Source organism: Leptodactylus fuscus, chromosome 5 (genome assembly GCF_031893055.1).
Source record: "Leptodactylus fuscus isolate aLepFus1 chromosome 5, aLepFus1.hap2, whole genome shotgun sequence".
Lineage (NCBI taxonomy): Eukaryota > Metazoa > Chordata > Amphibia > Anura > Leptodactylidae > Leptodactylus > Leptodactylus fuscus.
In genome coordinates, this window is record NC_134269.1 from 20,142,275 (window position 1) to 20,159,492 (window position 17,218).

The 17,218-nt window shown below is 45.3% G+C and overlaps 1 protein-coding gene across 3 annotated transcripts in view; it reads left to right on the plus strand.

The window, feature by feature from the left end:
* KANK2 (KN motif and ankyrin repeat domains 2) overlaps positions 1-16,531 on the plus strand; it is a 42,622-nt gene extending 26,091 nt beyond the window's left edge. For all 3 annotated transcript variants that reach the window (XM_075272581.1, XM_075272582.1, XM_075272583.1), the window contains 12 exons: positions 5,016-5,109; positions 6,635-6,884; positions 6,967-8,156; positions 8,264-8,377; positions 9,287-9,356; positions 10,653-10,865; positions 11,077-11,164; positions 11,955-12,174; positions 12,930-13,072; positions 13,667-13,867; positions 14,351-14,443; positions 15,067-16,531. In XM_075272581.1, coding sequence (XP_075128682.1) covers positions 5,070-5,109; positions 6,635-6,884; positions 6,967-8,156; positions 8,264-8,377; positions 9,287-9,356; positions 10,653-10,865; positions 11,077-11,164; positions 11,955-12,174; positions 12,930-13,072; positions 13,667-13,867; positions 14,351-14,443; positions 15,067-15,123 — 2,679 coding nt within the window. In that variant the 5' untranslated portion in view covers positions 5,016-5,069 and the 3' untranslated portion in view covers positions 15,124-16,531. The remainder of the gene's footprint in view (positions 1-5,015; positions 5,110-6,634; positions 6,885-6,966; positions 8,157-8,263; positions 8,378-9,286; positions 9,357-10,652; positions 10,866-11,076; positions 11,165-11,954; positions 12,175-12,929; positions 13,073-13,666; positions 13,868-14,350; positions 14,444-15,066) is intronic.
* Positions 16,532-17,218: the final 687 nt, after the last annotated feature.

Here is a 17,218-nt window from a genome sequence, read left to right on the forward strand (position 1 = left end):
CACCCAAACTCCACCGCCAGGTCCTGCCGGGGGCTCGACAATTTCTGGGTGTAATTGAATGATAGAAAACACCCCGTGTACATTGTGTAATAGAACAAAGGTCAATTCATGTACACCGAACAGTGCGGGCTGTAAAGGGTTAATACTGCGCCGCTAAAGTCATAAGATGTATGCAATTAGATTCATACCATACAATGTGTATGGGGGCCTACTGACACTCCTCCGACAGTATCGGGATCAGGGGATCCCTATGTCCTCCCCGGAGATAAGTGGCTGCCAGGCAGTGACTTTCCTCCCCGGCTCTGTCCTTTCACAACATATACATGCATGTCCGAACCAAACACGTATGTGTATACGGGAATATAATATATACTGCACTAGTGTATCTAAAACTGTCTCAGGTCTGCTGAAGGTCTGAGCTAGTGTATCTAAGCCGTATGATGTTGAGCCAGTGTATCCTAGCCTGCTAGATCTTAAATTGTCCGCTGAGCTGCTGTGTCAAAGCCTATCCAGTTTGATACAGTCTACTGAAAGGTGTATCTAAGCCTTTCATATGTGATACAGTCTACTGAATGGTGTATCTAAGCCTTTCATAGATGATACTGTTTTTGACATGTATCTAAGCATGTCTATTGTAAATCTGAGCTGTGTAGCTAAGCCTTTTATGTACTATACTGTTGTATCTAAGCCTTCCAGGGTGATACTGTCTGATGAGTGAGTCTATCAAGTGTGATACTATCTGCTGGGCTGTTGTATCTAAACCTATCATGTGTCCTACAGTCTACTGAGCTGGTGATATATCTAAGCCAATGTAGTGTGTACCTAAACCTGTTGTGTGTAATAATGGTGGCTGAGCCTGGTGTATCTAAGACTATCACGTCTGGCATGTGAATGCTGAGCCTTACGTATCTGAGCCTGTCATCAGAGATAGCGTCTGCTAAGCTTGTGTTATACTGTCTGTTACGACACTGTATCTAAGCCTATTATGTGTGATACTCTCTATTGAATCATTGTATCTAAGCGTATCATGATTGGTTCTATCTAACGGCTAGATAGTCGTCTGTACAGGTCCTATGCAACCAATGCATAGTAATACTGCCACAGTGCTACCCAAATGATAGTGCCATACAATGTCCATACTATATAACTGCAGTGTAGTGCACACATAGTGAGGAGTGTCATACAATGCCTAGAGGTGGTGTAACTAACTAGCTTTATGGTACCTAATAAGTGCCACAATACAGTGCCCAAATTATACCACTGCCAATAGTGTGCCAAGCTATATTGGAAGGGGGGTTATGGTGCACCATGTAATACCCATCCCCTAGTCCTATATAGTGGGTCCCCGGAGCATTTCTAGCCTTTTCTCATGCTATACTTTGCCCCTAGCTTACACCATCTTACAAGCTAGAGCCGGGTACACTGGAGAGCAGCAGAGATACCAACGCTCTAGAAATCTCAGCGAGAGATAAGGAGGATTTCCTTGTGAGACAAGGACATTGTGTTCAAGATTTTCCGATTTGCTGCAGTTCAGGCAGAAAAATTCAATTTTCCTTGTTTGTAAAATGACTTGAGATGAGAATGAACAGTCAGGCAGTGATGTGAGGAGAGGGCAGCAGCTAAAAATACCCGGGCCCTCCTGCTGCAGCTGCATAGCGGGCATAACACTACACCGCGCATCTGGAGAAAACACAGGAGTAAAGAGAGGTAAGGTGAGGAGGCAGTGACAGAACATTATATATGGAGACAATACAGGAATAGCAGAGAGGTACGGTGAAGAGGGAGTGACAGAGCGTTATATGTGGAGACAATACAGGAATAGAAGAGAGGTAAGGTGAGGAGGCAGTGACAGAACATTATATGTGGAGATAATACAGGAATAGCAGAGAGGTAAGGTGAGGAGGCAGTGACAGAACATTATATGTGGAGATAATACAGGAATCGCAGAGAGGTAAGACAGGGAGGTAGTGACAGAACATTATATGTGGAGATAATACAGGAATAGCAGAGAGGTAAGGTGAGGAGGCAGTGACAGAACATTATATGTGGAGATAATACAGGAATCGCAGAGAGGTAAGACAGGGAGGTAGTGACAGAACATTATATGTGGAGACAATACAGGAATGGCAGAGAGGTAAGGTGAGGAGGGAGTGACAGAGCATTATATGTGGAGACAATACAGGAATGGCAGAGAGGTAAGGTGAGGAGGGAGTGACAGAACATTATATGTGGAGATAATACAGGAATAGCAGAGAGGTAAGACAGGGAGGTAGTGACAGAACATTATATGTGGAGATAATACAGGAATAGCAAAGAGATAAGATGAGGAGGGAGTGACAGAACATTATATGTGGAGATAATACAGGAATAGCAGAGAGGTAAGGTGAGGAGGGAGTGACAGCGTTATATGTGGAGATAATACAGGAATGGCAAAGAAGTAAGGTGAGGAGGGAGTGACAGAACATTATATGTGGAGACAATACAAGAAGTGGTTAGTATTGACATTGTTTTGTACAGAGATAAACTGGATAGAAAGAAGTGTGACCGGTCCTGTGATTACTCCTCCATGGTATATGTAGACTATATAGAAGCTCCTTGTAAATCTCAATCTTGCTGGAGCCAGTGTTGGCCCTTTAAGGATGAGCGAGGAGTGGGGGCCATGTTACAGCTGCACACAGTGCGGGATGTTGTGGCTTGGAGCTAGTAAACAGAGAGCCTGCTGTCACTGTGATCTGGAGAACTGCTGTGACAGGGACAGGCAAGACACAATAAGTGTGTGTCTGCAAGAGCAAAACAGCATGAAGAAGGCTTGTGGGGGAGAAGAGGGCGAGAGACCAGGGGGAGAGCCAGGAAGAGGAAATGGGAGATGGAGGAGAGAGGCAGATAAGGGGATCAGAAGAGATGAAAAGACTGAGCTGATTACCAGGCAGATGTCTGATTATTGTGCTGGGACTGTAACGAGCGGCACTTGTGTCCTCATCACATGACCATGGACCCTAAATCACATGACCATGGTCAGAGTTTTATCCTCTAGAAGTAACAGAATGAATGATAGCAAGCAGAGATCTAGAAAACCAAGAGGAATTGATACAGAAAGTATATTGGAAAATTGTATATCTTTCTATTGTACATTTGTTTGCCAATAATGGTCTGAAAGTGGCCAACCCCTTTAAGAAAAGGGGAGATGAATGGGTGGTGGGATGTGGTAAGAGGGCAGTTATAAAGGGTCAGTCCAAGGAAGAGAGTGGGACAAAATGTAGAGCAAGTGTCCAGGAATGAAGAGTGTCCAAGAATGGAGAGTGAGTGTCCTATAATGAAGAGAGAGTGTCCAGGAATGAAGAGCAAGTGTCCAGGAATGGAGAGAGTGTCCAAGAATGAGGAGAGAGTGTCCTAGAATGGAGAGAGTGTCCAAGAATGAAGAGCAAGTGTCCAGGAATGGAGAGAGTGTCCAAGAATGAGGAGAGAGTGTCCAATAATGAGTAGAGAGTGTCCTAGAATGGAGAGAGTGTCCTAGAATGGAGAGAGTGTCCAAGAATGAGGAGAGAGTGTCCAAGAATGAGGAGAGAGTGTCCAAGAATGAGTAGAGAGTGTCCTAGAATGGAGAGAGTGTCCTAGAATGGAGAGAGTGTCCAAGAATGAGGAGAGAGTGTCCAAGAATGAGGAGAGAGTGTCCTAGAATGGAGAGAGTGTCCTAGAATGGAGAGAGTGTCCTATAATGAAGAGAGAGTGTCCAGGAATGAAGAGCAAGTGTCCAGGAATGGAGAGAGTGTCCAAGAATGAGGAGAGAGTGTCCTAGAATGGAGAGAGTGTCCAAGAATGAAGAGCAAGTGTCCAGGAATGGAGAGAGTGTCCAAGAATGAGGAGAGAGTGTCCAAGAATGAGTAGAGAGTGTCCTAGAATGGAGAGAGTGTCCTAGAATGGAGAGAGTGTCCAAGAATGAGGAGAGAGTGTCCAAGAATGAGGAGAGAGTGTCCTAGAATGGAGAGAGTGTCCTAGAATGGAGAGAGTGTCCAAGAATGAGGAGAGAGTGTCCAAGAATGAGGAGAGAGTGTCCTAGAATGGAGAGAGTGTCCTAGAATGGAGAGCAAGTGTCCAAGAATGAAGAGAGTGTCCTAGAATGGAGAGAGTGTCCTAGAATGAAGAGCAAGTGTCCAAGAATGGAGAGAAGATGTGAAGATATTAGGAATGAAACAGTATGGACAAGGAATGAGGAAAGAAAAAGACAGGAATGAGAAGGAGATGTACAATATAGGAATGATAAGATCATGGGGCAGAGATAGTGATGAGACTTTGGGGTGTCCTCCAGGCCGTACAGGAGAGGAAGAGGAGGCAGCCATGAGTATAGCAGAAGGACAGAAAGTTCCTCATACTATAAAGCGAACCAAACAGAAGGCAAACACCAAATCATAACAAAAAAGGCCGCATAATACAAAAACTAATCTTCATTTATGAGTTTTTGTATTGTGCGGCCTTTTTTGTTATGATTTGGTGTTAGCAGAAGGACACAGCCAAGATGTCTGATGACAGAGAACTCGTGATGGAGGGTGTATACTCCGTGTGACGCTGAGAAGGAGAGATACGGCCATGTGACCATATAATGCGAGACACAGCGGCCATTATAACAACTACTGCGGAGAAAGGGCGAGGCGTCGCCTACAGCAACCAGGTATCAGGGCTAATGCAGAACAGAAAATGAAACCAGGGATCTAATTGGATGTTGTCGGAGTCTGATCCCAAAGAGTGACCCGTCCACCCCTCCTGTGTGCGTTTCTCCCTGTAGTGGAAGAGCAGTCTCCATGTTGCATAGCTCCTCCTTCCTGACACCTTAGTGTAGGCGGGACAAATTTCAAGTTATAATGCTCTTCCCACCTGTCACCCTTAAATAGGAGGAACAAAAAGTCCATGTCATCTTGATCCTCCCTCCTTCTTGTCACCCTGAAGTAGGAGGGGCCAATCCTGTGTCGTGTCTGTGACTTTTTCTATACAACCTTACCCTTCTGTTCAATCTCTTATAGAGCACAGCGACACAGCACATCGCTTATATCTGTTTGGCACAAGTAACTGAAGACATGATGGCACAAGTTCTACACATGGAGACCCACTTTCCAGGTAGCAAGTATATGAACCCCAAATGTCTCAGATTTAGAATTAAAGGGATCCTATCATTAAAAAGCTATTTTTTGTGACTAACACGTAGGAATAGCCTTAAGAAAGGCTATTCTTCTCCTACCTTTAGATGCCTTCTCTGTGCCGCCATTTGGTTGTAATCCTGGTTTTTGTCGGTATGCAAATGAGTTATCTCGCAGCACTGGGGGCAGTCCCCAGCACCCAAACAGCACAGGGGGCGTCCCAATGCTGTAAGAGAACTCTCCAGCAACGCCTCTATCTTCTTCAGGAACGTCCTCTTCACGCGTCTTCTTCCAGTGCTGGGGGTCAAACTTCTAGGCCTCGGGCAGAGCCAACTGTGCGGCCACAAGAAAAATGGCTGCTTACACGGTCAGTATGCGGCTATTTTCTTGTGGCCTGTGAGCATGCGCAGTCGGCTCTGCCCGAGGCCTAGAAGTTTGACCCCCAGCGCTGGAAGAAGTCGCGTGAAGAGCTTTTCCTGAAGAAGATAGAGGCGTTGCTGGAGAGTTCTCTCGCAGCATTGGGGACGCCCCCAGTGCTGTTTGGGCTCCTATGTACAAGAATATAGCTACTATAATACTGCTCCTATGTACAAGAATATAACTACTATAATACTACTCCTATGTACAAGAATATAACTACTATAATACTGCTCCAATGTACAAGAATATAACTACTATAATACTGCTCCCTATATACAAGAATATAACTACTATAATACTACCTCCTATGTACAAGAATATAACTACTATAATACTGCTCCTATGTACAAGAATATAATTACTATAATACTACTATTATATACAAGAATATAACTACTATAATACTGCTCCTATGTACAAGAATATAACTACTATAATACTGCTCCTGTGTACAAGAATATAACTACTATAATACTGCTCCTGTGTACAAGAATATAACTACTATAATACTGCTCCTGTGTACAAGAATATAACTACTATAATACTGCTCCTATGTACAAGAATATAACTACTATAATACTGCTCCTGTGTACAAGAATATAACTACTATAATACTGCTCCTGTGTACAAGAATATAACTACTATAATACTACTCCTATGTACAAGAATATAACTACTATAATACTACTCCTATGTACAAGAATATAACTACTATAATACTGTCCTATGTACAAGAATATAACTACTATAATACTGCCCCTATGTACAAGAATATAACTACTATAATACTGCCTCCTATGTACAAGAATATAACTACTATAATACTGCTCCTATGTACAAGAATATAACTACTATAATACTGTCCTATGTACAAGAATATAACTACTATAATACTGCTCCTATGTACAAGAATATAACTACTATAATACTGCTCCTATGTACAAGAATATAACTACTATAATACTGCTCCTATGTACAAGAATATAACTACTATAATACTGCTCCCATGTACAAGAATATAACTACTATAATACTGCCCCTATGTATATAACTAATACAATAATGTAATACAATTTATTTTCAAGGTAAATCTGTCCCAAATTCTTTGTCTACCATGAAAGAGCCTGAGGCACCCTATTCTGTGGAGACTCCATATGGATACCGTCTGGATCTGGACTTCCTAAAATATGTAGATGATATAGAGAAAGGGCACACCATTAAACGTGTGCCGGTCAGTCGCCGACCTCGTTTTGGATCGCTACCCCGTGGCCCTGGATATACTGGCTCATGGTGGACATCTACTGAATCCCTCTGCTCCAATGCCAGCAATGACAGGTACTCTACAGTCTACACGTTGATGAAGCTTGAGTCTTGATTTAGGATTATCAGGACGTAACGTTTGGTTCTTATTTTGCAGTCGTCATTCTTCTTATTCCTATTGTGGTCGAGGCTTTTATCCGGCATATGAGGTCAGGAGCGGATCCCAAACTTCAAGCAGCTTCAATCCCAGGGTTGAGAGGACATTGCTGGATGCCAGTAAGAAGTTGGAAGCAGGACAGTCTCGCCCACTTAGTCTCGGATGTAGGTCCAGCAGCAACTTGTCAACTCCGTCTCTCTCTCGTCTTCCCTCCTCCTCCTCCTGTCAGCAGCTATCTTCCTTTACTCCACTAAGTTCTGGGATGTCCACTCCAGTGTCCCCAACTCCGGTCCACCTTCAACACGTCCGAGAGCAAATGGCTGTGGCACTGAAGAGGTTACGTCAACTGGAAGAACAGGTTAAGATGATCCCGGTACTTCAAGTGAAAATTTCGGTGCTCCAGGAGGAAAAACGTCAACTCAGCGTCCAACTCAAGAGCCAAAAATATCTCGGACACCCAGGAGGAAGCACTAAAAGCAAGACCCGAGGAGAGCTGTACATCGAAATACCAGAGGAAGAGCTGAAGGATGGAAAAAACGATATTGGAATTGGTGAAGTGAAGAAAGTGGGTGATGAAGGAACTGAAGGAGAAGGCAAAAAGGAGTCAGAAGAACAGAAGGAACATTCGGGAACGGAGGCCAAGAAGGAGTGTCCGGCATCTAATGGAAGACCAGTTAAGAAATTCTGCAGCGTTGGTGTTTGGGTGAGAGAAGTGGACCTCATGCCTCATGGTCCACCTAGACAGCTAGAGGCAGACAAACAAAAGCTTCTAGTCCAGGCGCTATCAGCCAAGGTGGCGGTATTGGAGCGGCAGCTAAGTCGGGCATTGACCGAAGTCCAAAATGCCAACCGGAAACTAGAGGAAGCCGAGTGGGCATCGAGAGGAGAAGATACATTAAAGAGAGAAAAGAAAGAGGACGTGAGGGCGGATGCCGTTAAGGTAGCAAGGGTGGAGCGAGGAAGTGAAGTTGTCTCCAGCACCGAGGTTGGACCTGGAGTCCACCCTCAGAGGTCACGAGATCTGGAAGGTAGAGGAGTAGGATTACTCAAAACTAGAGAAGAAGAGGAGAGAGTCTTCAAGAGCCGGGAGGTCATGGAGAAACCACTTTTTACTTCGACTGGGCCTCCCGTCCATGTCCATTTGGTCAAGAAGATCAGCATCACTGGGCAAAACATCGGAGAGAAGAAAGGTGAGCGGTGGTGGATGGTTGTGGTGACATCTCTGGTGTCTTCTGTCATAGTCATTATGTATGAAGACATCGATCTATACTCTGCTTCTGCTTCCGTGTATCTTCAGGACTTGATCAAGACACCCAAAAAGAAGAGTCTCCTTGTCCTGTTGTCGATCAAAAAATTCAGGGCGGTGAAATGACTGCGGGTGGTTCAGTGCCAACGAAAGAAGATGACACAGGTAACACGGTCCACCATTCTAATGTCAAGTAGGGCTCCTCTCCTGTTTTCCATGGGCATCCCAAAATTCATGTGTACGCAGCATGTTCCAGAATTTTTCTGGTCCGCAACATTTTTGTGTCCTACCTTTGAGCTGAGAGTGCCAGACATCGAATATGAATGGAGTTGTACCACCTCATACAGGGATGACTACCTGCCCCACGGTGATACAGTACCAGATGCATTTGCCCCCCAACAGGGCCACAAACCACTTATATAGGGTCCAATTATTTCCCCCGTATAGGGTGAAGACACATGTCCCTCATATACAACGCAACCTGTATCTACATGCCACTTCTCCCGCCTACAATAGACACCTCTCTAGGGTTGCACCCTTCTTCTTCACTATCTATCGGAGTTCGGGTGGCAACATTGTGAGATGGCGCCACCTGCTGGCCAAAATAAATGAAATATTCAAATTCAATACAGCCTAATAGAAGATGGACACTTGGCAATTCTGAAGAGGTTCTCTTTGCTGCAGTCACCTCATTTATAGAGATGAGCGAACACTGTTCGGATCAGCCGATCCGAACAGCACGCTCCCATAGAAATGAATGGAAGCACCTGGCACGCGGACTTTGCCGGTGGCCAGCCGGCGTCACAGATGCTTCCATTCATTTCTATGGGAGCGTGCTGTTCGGATCGGCTGATCCGAACAGTGTTCGCTCATCTTACAGACAGCATTGCAGCAGAAGATAACACCTCTATAGATAACACCACAGACCCATTATTACATCCCCTATCTACAACCATGAAGTGAAAACAGATTACAAAAAAAATCATAGCGCCCCCTATCTGGTTATAAGAAATATGCAAATAAAAAAAATGAAGTTTTAGGTTGTTTTATAATGCAATGAGGTTTTTTTTTCAGATTTTTCGGTGAAAGGAATCGCTCAGGACGGACAGGAAATGAAATCTCAGTTTTCTGGGATTAATGGAGAGTAAGTGACCGAGACATGGCTGGGATTTATGGGGCCCCAGAATATCGTCCCCCTCCTTCCTCTGCTCCTACCCCCGTAACCCTGAAATGGATATTCTACTAGTTACAAAGCTCCTCTATATCCGACTGTAGGACTCCCACCTATCATGAGAACCTGCTGCTCCATTTGTACAGGGTGCACTGAACCCCCATTTTTGTGATCAGTACGGGTCCTTGAGGTTGGACCACCCACCGATTAGACCGTTATCCCTTATTCTATGGATAGACAATACCTCATAGATGCCAGAATGCCCTTTTTTTCCCCGCTAAATAAGTTTTGTAGGAATTCACTTCTTAAAGGGTTTTTCCATAAATTAAATATGAACAACATCTCTTTAGGATAGGACATTGGAAACCCGTCTGCAGTTCCATCCCGTTCAAGTGAATGGGGCTTAGCTGCGATACCAAGTACAGCCACTATACAATGTATGGCACTGTGCTTGGTAAGTAGTGAAGAGAACACAGCGCCCACCCAAACACTGCATCTGCTTCAAACAGCTGATCTGTGTGGGTTCTGGGTGTTGGATCCCCTCCGACTGATATTAATGACTGATCAAAAGGATAATCATCAATATCCTATTCCTAGAAACTCCTTAAAGGGACTGTCTCATCTCAAGGATGCTATCTATACTTGTAGCTTATGTAAATTGAAGACTTTTCCTAAATATATTGCTTTAGAAATGCTGCTTTGTTTGCCTGCTATGTGAACTTATTCCTCCCATTGTTTAAACTTTGTTGCTATAACCACAGACCTATAGGACAAGTGATGTCACTCTGCTCTGCAGGAAAATCAGTTCAGCTAATTGCAGTTTGCTGATAAAGCCGAGTCTGTTATCGGTCTGTGTAAATACACAGATAACACTGAGTCTCTTCTCTACAAGCATCTACATAAATATTGTGATATATCTGTTCCCCGTTCAGCAAGGGGGGAGGGGGAGAAATACAGGAGGTGAGAAGAACGGACTGCAGGCAGAAACACTGAGATGGGAAAACCCCTTTAATATATCTGTATGGTGTGCAGAGCCAGGTGTCATCACTAGAGGGAGCATGGGAGCTTCCTACTAACTCAGTATGCCCTCTGGTGGCAGCATATTATGCATTAGATCTATATGTATACAGAAGATTTGGGACACTATATCAGAAAAGCATCGCTCAGGCCACTCTTAGGATATACTAATAAATAAATCCGCACAGAATTCTAGTGATAACGGAGATTCCCTTTAAGGCTATAATATAATGGCTGCCACGTCTCTTGTAGAATGGACACGGCATCGTCAGAAGATTCTGGAACTATGGAGAATCCGTCTGACAGTGAAAGCACAGAAAGTGAATATCATGAGGCCAGTGAGGGGCTGACAACGCCGCAGACTGAAGCACAACTACCACTCCCACCCGGCAGCCAGCAGAAAGATGCGGAGAAGTGCCCAGAGCTCCCGGCGGCCAGCTCACCCCCTACCAGTCCTGTGCCCAGGTAACACTAGGACATATCTGTATACTTTTTCTATTCCCTTGTAGTCATATATGAATGGGGGAGGGGTGTCATATATCATGGTGGGGTTCATGTACAGCAGTATACAGCTGGGGCTTTAGATGATGTTATTGGTGATCACATTCTGGTTGGCCCCATTTGCCATGCCCAGTGTCATCCCAACTCAGTCTGCCCCCATTTTGTCTTGATATAGGGTGGAGCTCAGTAACATCCTGATCTCGGGCTGTGTAGCTCTACAGAAATCTCTGGATGACCCTGCTGCCCTGACAGATGCAGAGAAGGTAAGGGGGTGGGGGGTATAAAAACCTGAGAGCAGGGCTATCTAGCCTGTGTCTTACCAAATGTTATAGAAATAAAAGTCTCACCACCACTAACGCAATCTCTTTTCATCCTGTAGTAGGCGTTGCTCCACCGATTCCAGAATAGTTGGAATATTTTCTCTAGCCCCCGCCATTTCCCAGCAATCCATGCTGTTAGTTTTGGTGTCTGACATGATAACTAGACTCTCTAATGGCAAGTGGATGGCATCAGGCAAGGGGCGTGGCTCAGAGCTCCAATCAGAGGCAGACAATGTCAGAGCTCAGATCACACCCTCTTGCTAGTAGGGAGTCTAGTATATCGGGCACTGAAACTAGCTGCGCTGATAGCTCAGGAACGGTGGGGGCTAGAGAGAAAAGTCCAACTGCACTAGAATCAGCGGAGTGTCACCTACTATCAAAGCTCGTGCTGATGGAGGTGGCGAAAGGTCCTGTTTAATCACAGGATTTGTTGGCTAGCATAGTATGCTGACAGTTGTAGTTATATGATGAAAGCTAGTGTTAGGACTGCTGTAATCGGTGACCTGTGACCTGATACTACAACTCCCAGCAGGCTATGACTTGTACTACAGAACTAGGCCATGAGAATCAGATCAGAGCTATTGTGCCTGGTATTGAAGGAACCCCCCAAACCTTACAGGGGCTCGCCCAGCCCATACCCTGCCGTGTTGCTCTCTATAATCTCTATTACTAATATAATACATAGACCTGCACATGTATACTGACATCGCTCCTGTATATGTGGTGTGTTCAGGCAGCAGCACATGAAGCCATTATGAAGGAATGGATGAAACTCTTCAGACAGAAGGAGGTGGAGCCCGCCATCATCCGCCACCATTTAAATGTCTTCCGTGCTATGTCCCCACGTCTCCTGGAAGTCATCGTAAACATGGCTGATACTAAAGGGAACACTGCAGTCCACTATGCAGTGTCGCAGTCTAACTTTACAGTGGTCAGGCAGCTCCTCGATACCGGTAAGAGCTCGGATACAATCCGTACCAGGTGGGTGTGGCTTAAAGGGTAGCGACGGATGTCTCCATTTACACAAAGACATCTCTACGCTAACTATAAAGTTCACAATTCAAGTTATTATAATACAACCTAAGTTGCGTATTCTGTGAAATTCTGGGTATATTCCATTTTTTTTTAATCAATGTGCAGTACATACTTTCAGCCAGTAGGTGTTGTGTGTAGCTACACATGGTAGTTGAATGTTACAGATGCTTGGTATAACATAGTCTTATTCACACAGCAGAGCCCACAGATTAGTTATTGCTACCATTGTGTACCAATGTACCAGCTAGAGACGTACCTGTCCAATATGGCAGCCAGAACATGCCCATAGACTGGGACCAACCATGACCATGGCCATAATGGTCTTAAGTTCTCTCTGGATGACCCAGCATGTCAGGACAGTCCATTAATTCCAATGGACTCAGTGTAATACTTTGTTTCACCTGCGGAGGTGCTGTAGGGGAACTGAACACTTGCTGCTGAGTTCATCCTTAGATTGTAGCTGATCACTGAGGTTATGAGTGTACTTCAAGAGTCAAGTATTTCTGATGTTGTCATGTGATCTGTGTTCTTCCCTTTTGTATCGTTAAATGACACCCCTTTTCCTATTGAATGTCACACTCAATCTGTTCCAGTACATACCCCCCAATTTTTTCCCATTCTCCTCCAAGACGCCTCCTCTGACCCCTCCACTGCTTCTCCCTTTCCCCCCCAGGCCTGTGTGATGTGAACAGACAGAATAAGGCCGGATTCACTCCCCTCATGCTCACGGCTCTGGCAGCCTTCCGCTCCAACGAGGACATCGAAACGGTCACACAGATGCTGTGCCTTGGAGATGTCAACTGCAGAGCCAGCCAGGTGTGTGTACAGAAGGGGCTCACTAAGAGTTAATCCCGCTACAACGCCAACATGAGAAGCACCATTACTGCTTCCTACCTAGGTCACCCAGCTTTCCCAGACTCCTGAATGGGAAAATTAGAGGAACATAACAATGACAAAGGATATATATATACATACACACACACACATATATATATATATATATATATATATATATATATATATAAGCAAAATGTGTCATCTATTTGCAATATAGGAGATAGGGGTCCGAACACTGGGACCCCCATGAAAATGTAAATGGGGATACTATGTCTACTCCAATAGGACAATGATTCGGGGGTACCGAACCCCATTTCTATGACTCCCACCAACCCAATCAGACACTTATTCTCTATCCTGTATTTAGTGGGAACAACCCTTTAAATGATAAAACTCAGGCTTCCTGCTACCACCACTAGGGGGAGCTCACTGAAGACAGGTTTATTATTACATTCAATGGGAGCTCCCATAGCCACAAATGGAAACTATTCCCCAGTGAGGGCCATACATCGCCCCCTAGTGACCCAATCTGGACCCGGCATAGTCTTAACCTTTCATTTTAATTTACTTCAGGCAGGACAAACCGCTCTGATGTTGGCGGTCAGTCACGGACGCCTGGATGTGGTGCGCGCTCTGCTGCAGTGTGGGGCGGATGTAAATGTGCAGGATCACGACGGCTCCACCGCGCTCATGTGTGCGTGTGAACACGGACATGTGGATATCGTCAGCCTCTTACTGGCCGTTCCTTCCTGTGATGTGGCGATAACAGATAACGTAAGTCACCCCCTGTATCCCCCCAGATAACGTAAGTCACCCCCCTGTATCCCCCAGTAACAAGTAGCCATATGCTGTATATAGTATTACAAGGTCACATGATGAGGGGCATTATACAGCATGGAGGGGGCTTTTAGTACGTTACCCCAGTGATTAACACAAAATGCCCCATTCTCTTTTGAAAGAAGTTCTGCAGCATCTGATGTAGTCTGCACCTCCATCTCGGTCTTTCACTTTAGAAAGAGGTTCTGCAGCAGTATAATATACCTGCATCCCAAGTGCAGCCACCACCATCCTCGTATGCACATGCATCCCCAGCTGCTGCAGAACATCAGTTAATAATTAGGTCCACTTTCCTTTTAATAAAGAGGTTCTGAAGCGGCTGTTTTGTAAATAATTACAGTGTCAGACAGGGGGCGCCAATTCTGTATAATAGTCTGACTATATATAATACACTGTATATAATGTGCCTTTCTATTTTAGGATGGGAGCACAGCTCTGTCTATTGCGCTGGAAGCTGGGCAGAACGACATAGCAATGCTTCTCTATGCTCATAATGCCAAGTCCTCCGCCGTGGTGAGTAGCGCCCCCTAGAGTAACCAGGCCATGTTATCCTCTTATTATACTCGGCCTTCATTATCAAACACATTCAGGGTAACAGGGCCACTATTATAGGAGGAGCTGTGTGACAGGCTGCCCCTCCCACCATAAGGTGACACCGGCAGGATGGAGGGGGTATGTGACATGGAGTCTGCTCCTCCCACCACAAGGTGACATAGACAGGAGGGAGGAGCTATGTAACAGTCTGCTCCTCCCACCACAAGGTGACATAGACAGGAGGGAGGAGCTATGTAACAGTCTGCTCCTCCCACCACAAGGTGACATAGACAGGAGGGAGGAGCTATGTAACAGTCTGCTCCTCCCACCACAAGGTGACATAGACAGGAGGGAGGAGCTATGTAACATAGTCTGCTCCTCCCACCACAGACAGGAAGGAAGAACTCTGTGATATGGAGTCTGTTCCGCCTACCACAGGGTGACACAGACAGGTGGGAGGAGCTATGTAACATGGAGTTTGCTCCTCCCACCACAGGGTGACACAGACAGGTGGGAGGAGCTATGTAACATGGAGTTTGCTCCTCCAACCACAGGGTGACGCAAACACGTAACCTGGTAACACTTATGTATTTTCTTTTCAGAAAGCGGAGAAAGATCTGAAGACCCAAAATGCAAACCCAAGTGATGAATCCCAGTAGGAGGAGGATTTTGGGTGTCGATTCCCCACCTGGTGGTCTTCACGAGGAGGCCTCGGTGGATCGTTGCCTCTGCATGCCGTCCAGAGCCACATGGCTTCCCCTGAAACACAGCACTGCAAAACCACTATACATCCTGCTTCAGCACCATGGAGAGAGGGAGGCTGCAGGCCCGAGGGCGGGTTACTACCAGGGAGGACAGGGAGAATGTGCAGGTTCAGGAAGATAATAGAGAGGTGGGAAAGAAGAGAGGATCATGGGAAGAGGGATGGAGAAGGCCATGACACTAGACTCTCTGCCGGCTGTGAAAGAAAACCTTCCTGTAGACCTCAGACTTCGTACAGCTGAGGGTTCGCTGCAATGTATCAGTGCTAGCTCAGATGTAGGGGGTGCTTAGAGGTGAGGAGGCCTAATAGGTCCTGTACCCATAAAATAATGGACTGACCCTTGGTAGGAGCCCCTTTATGGTACGTAGGTCTCCTCATAGCTCACAGAGGATTTCCTAGACTACATACAATGCAACAAACTCTCCACTGTGATAAGTCTGAGGCCTATGGACATTTTCAGTCTCTAATGTGAATATGAAAGTTTTCATTCATTGACAGCAAGCAGAAGAACCAGCATACAAAGTCTATTAGAAAACTGGAGAACGATTTGTTATAGGTTTGTTCTGGATTGGCCATATTGACGACTGTGTTCATCGGTCACGTGGCCTTTTTGCAGTTCAATGCTATTCAAGGGATGAGCTGCAATACCAAGCATGGCCACTATATAAGGAACAGCGCTGTTACACTCATCCGAACACTGGTGACTCTTCCAACAGCTGATCGGCGGAGGTCCTAAGGATAGGTCATCAATATTACAATCTAGGAAAACCCAGAATTCTTCTTTAATCGGGAGGGGGGGATTTAAAGGGGTACCTCTTTCCCCCACCAATTTTTTAAAACTTTTGAGTGTATGATACAGGGGAGACTATAAGAAAGGTTTGTGCAGTAGAAACATGAGAGGTGATCGGTATGTTCAGTAGGGTAGTAGGACTGGTACTGGGAGAGAGAATGGACCTCATGTACCGTAACTGGTGCAGAGGAAAACGTGGACCAATTCATATTTCTGTAGCACTGTGATAGAAGATAAGTGGCGGTGGGATTGGTGGTCTGGGGCATTTTACCTACTTTGCACCAGTTTAGTCCATGATGAGTCCCGATCAGTTTGGGGGCCCCTCTCTTAGGTGCGTCCATACACCTGACGTCTAAGCTCCTTCCATACGTTTCAGCAATAATATTTCTGATATTGGTTGTACTAGAGGCACTGCTATATATATATATTTTTGTTATCCATACCTATATGTGAGACGGTTGACTACCTGTATTGTATGAAGGTTATCACTATATAAATATATGTATATAAATAAATGGCTATAAATCCACCTCACGTCTCGCTGTGTGTATTGTTGTACAGTCTCTGTGCTCTGGGACAGTCTGTATCCGCTAAGGCAGTCTCTGTCTTCTGGATAAGTCTCTACTGTTCTGGTCAGTGTCTATCCTTTGGGTTCAGTGTCTATCCTTTGGGTTCAGTGTCTATCCTCCAGGTCAGGCTCTATCCTCTAGGTCAGTCTCTATCCTCTAGGTAAGGCTCTATCCTCTAGGTCAGGCTCTATCCTCTAGGTAAGTCTCTATCGTCTAGGTCAGGCTCTATCGTCTAGGTCAGGCTCTATCGTCTAGGTCAGGCTCTATCCTCTAGGTCAGGCTATATCCTTTAGGTCAGGCTATATCCTCTAGGTCAGTCTCTATCCTCTAGGTCAGTCTCTATCCTCTAGGTCAGGCTCTATCCTCTAGGTCAGGCTCTATCCTCTAGGTCAGGCTATATCCTTTAGGTCAGGCTATATCCTCTAGGTCAGTCTCTATCCTCTAGGTCAGGCTCTATGCTCTAGGTCAGGCTCTATCCTTTTGTGTAAGCTGTCTGGACGATGGAGTAATAAGGACTGAGCTTCACTATGACTATTCACAATGTACAGACCTTCCTACAGAGAGAATTGTACTTCTATATCATTTATACAGTACATGCCTCGTTTAGCACAGCAGCGTCGTCGTTACAATTG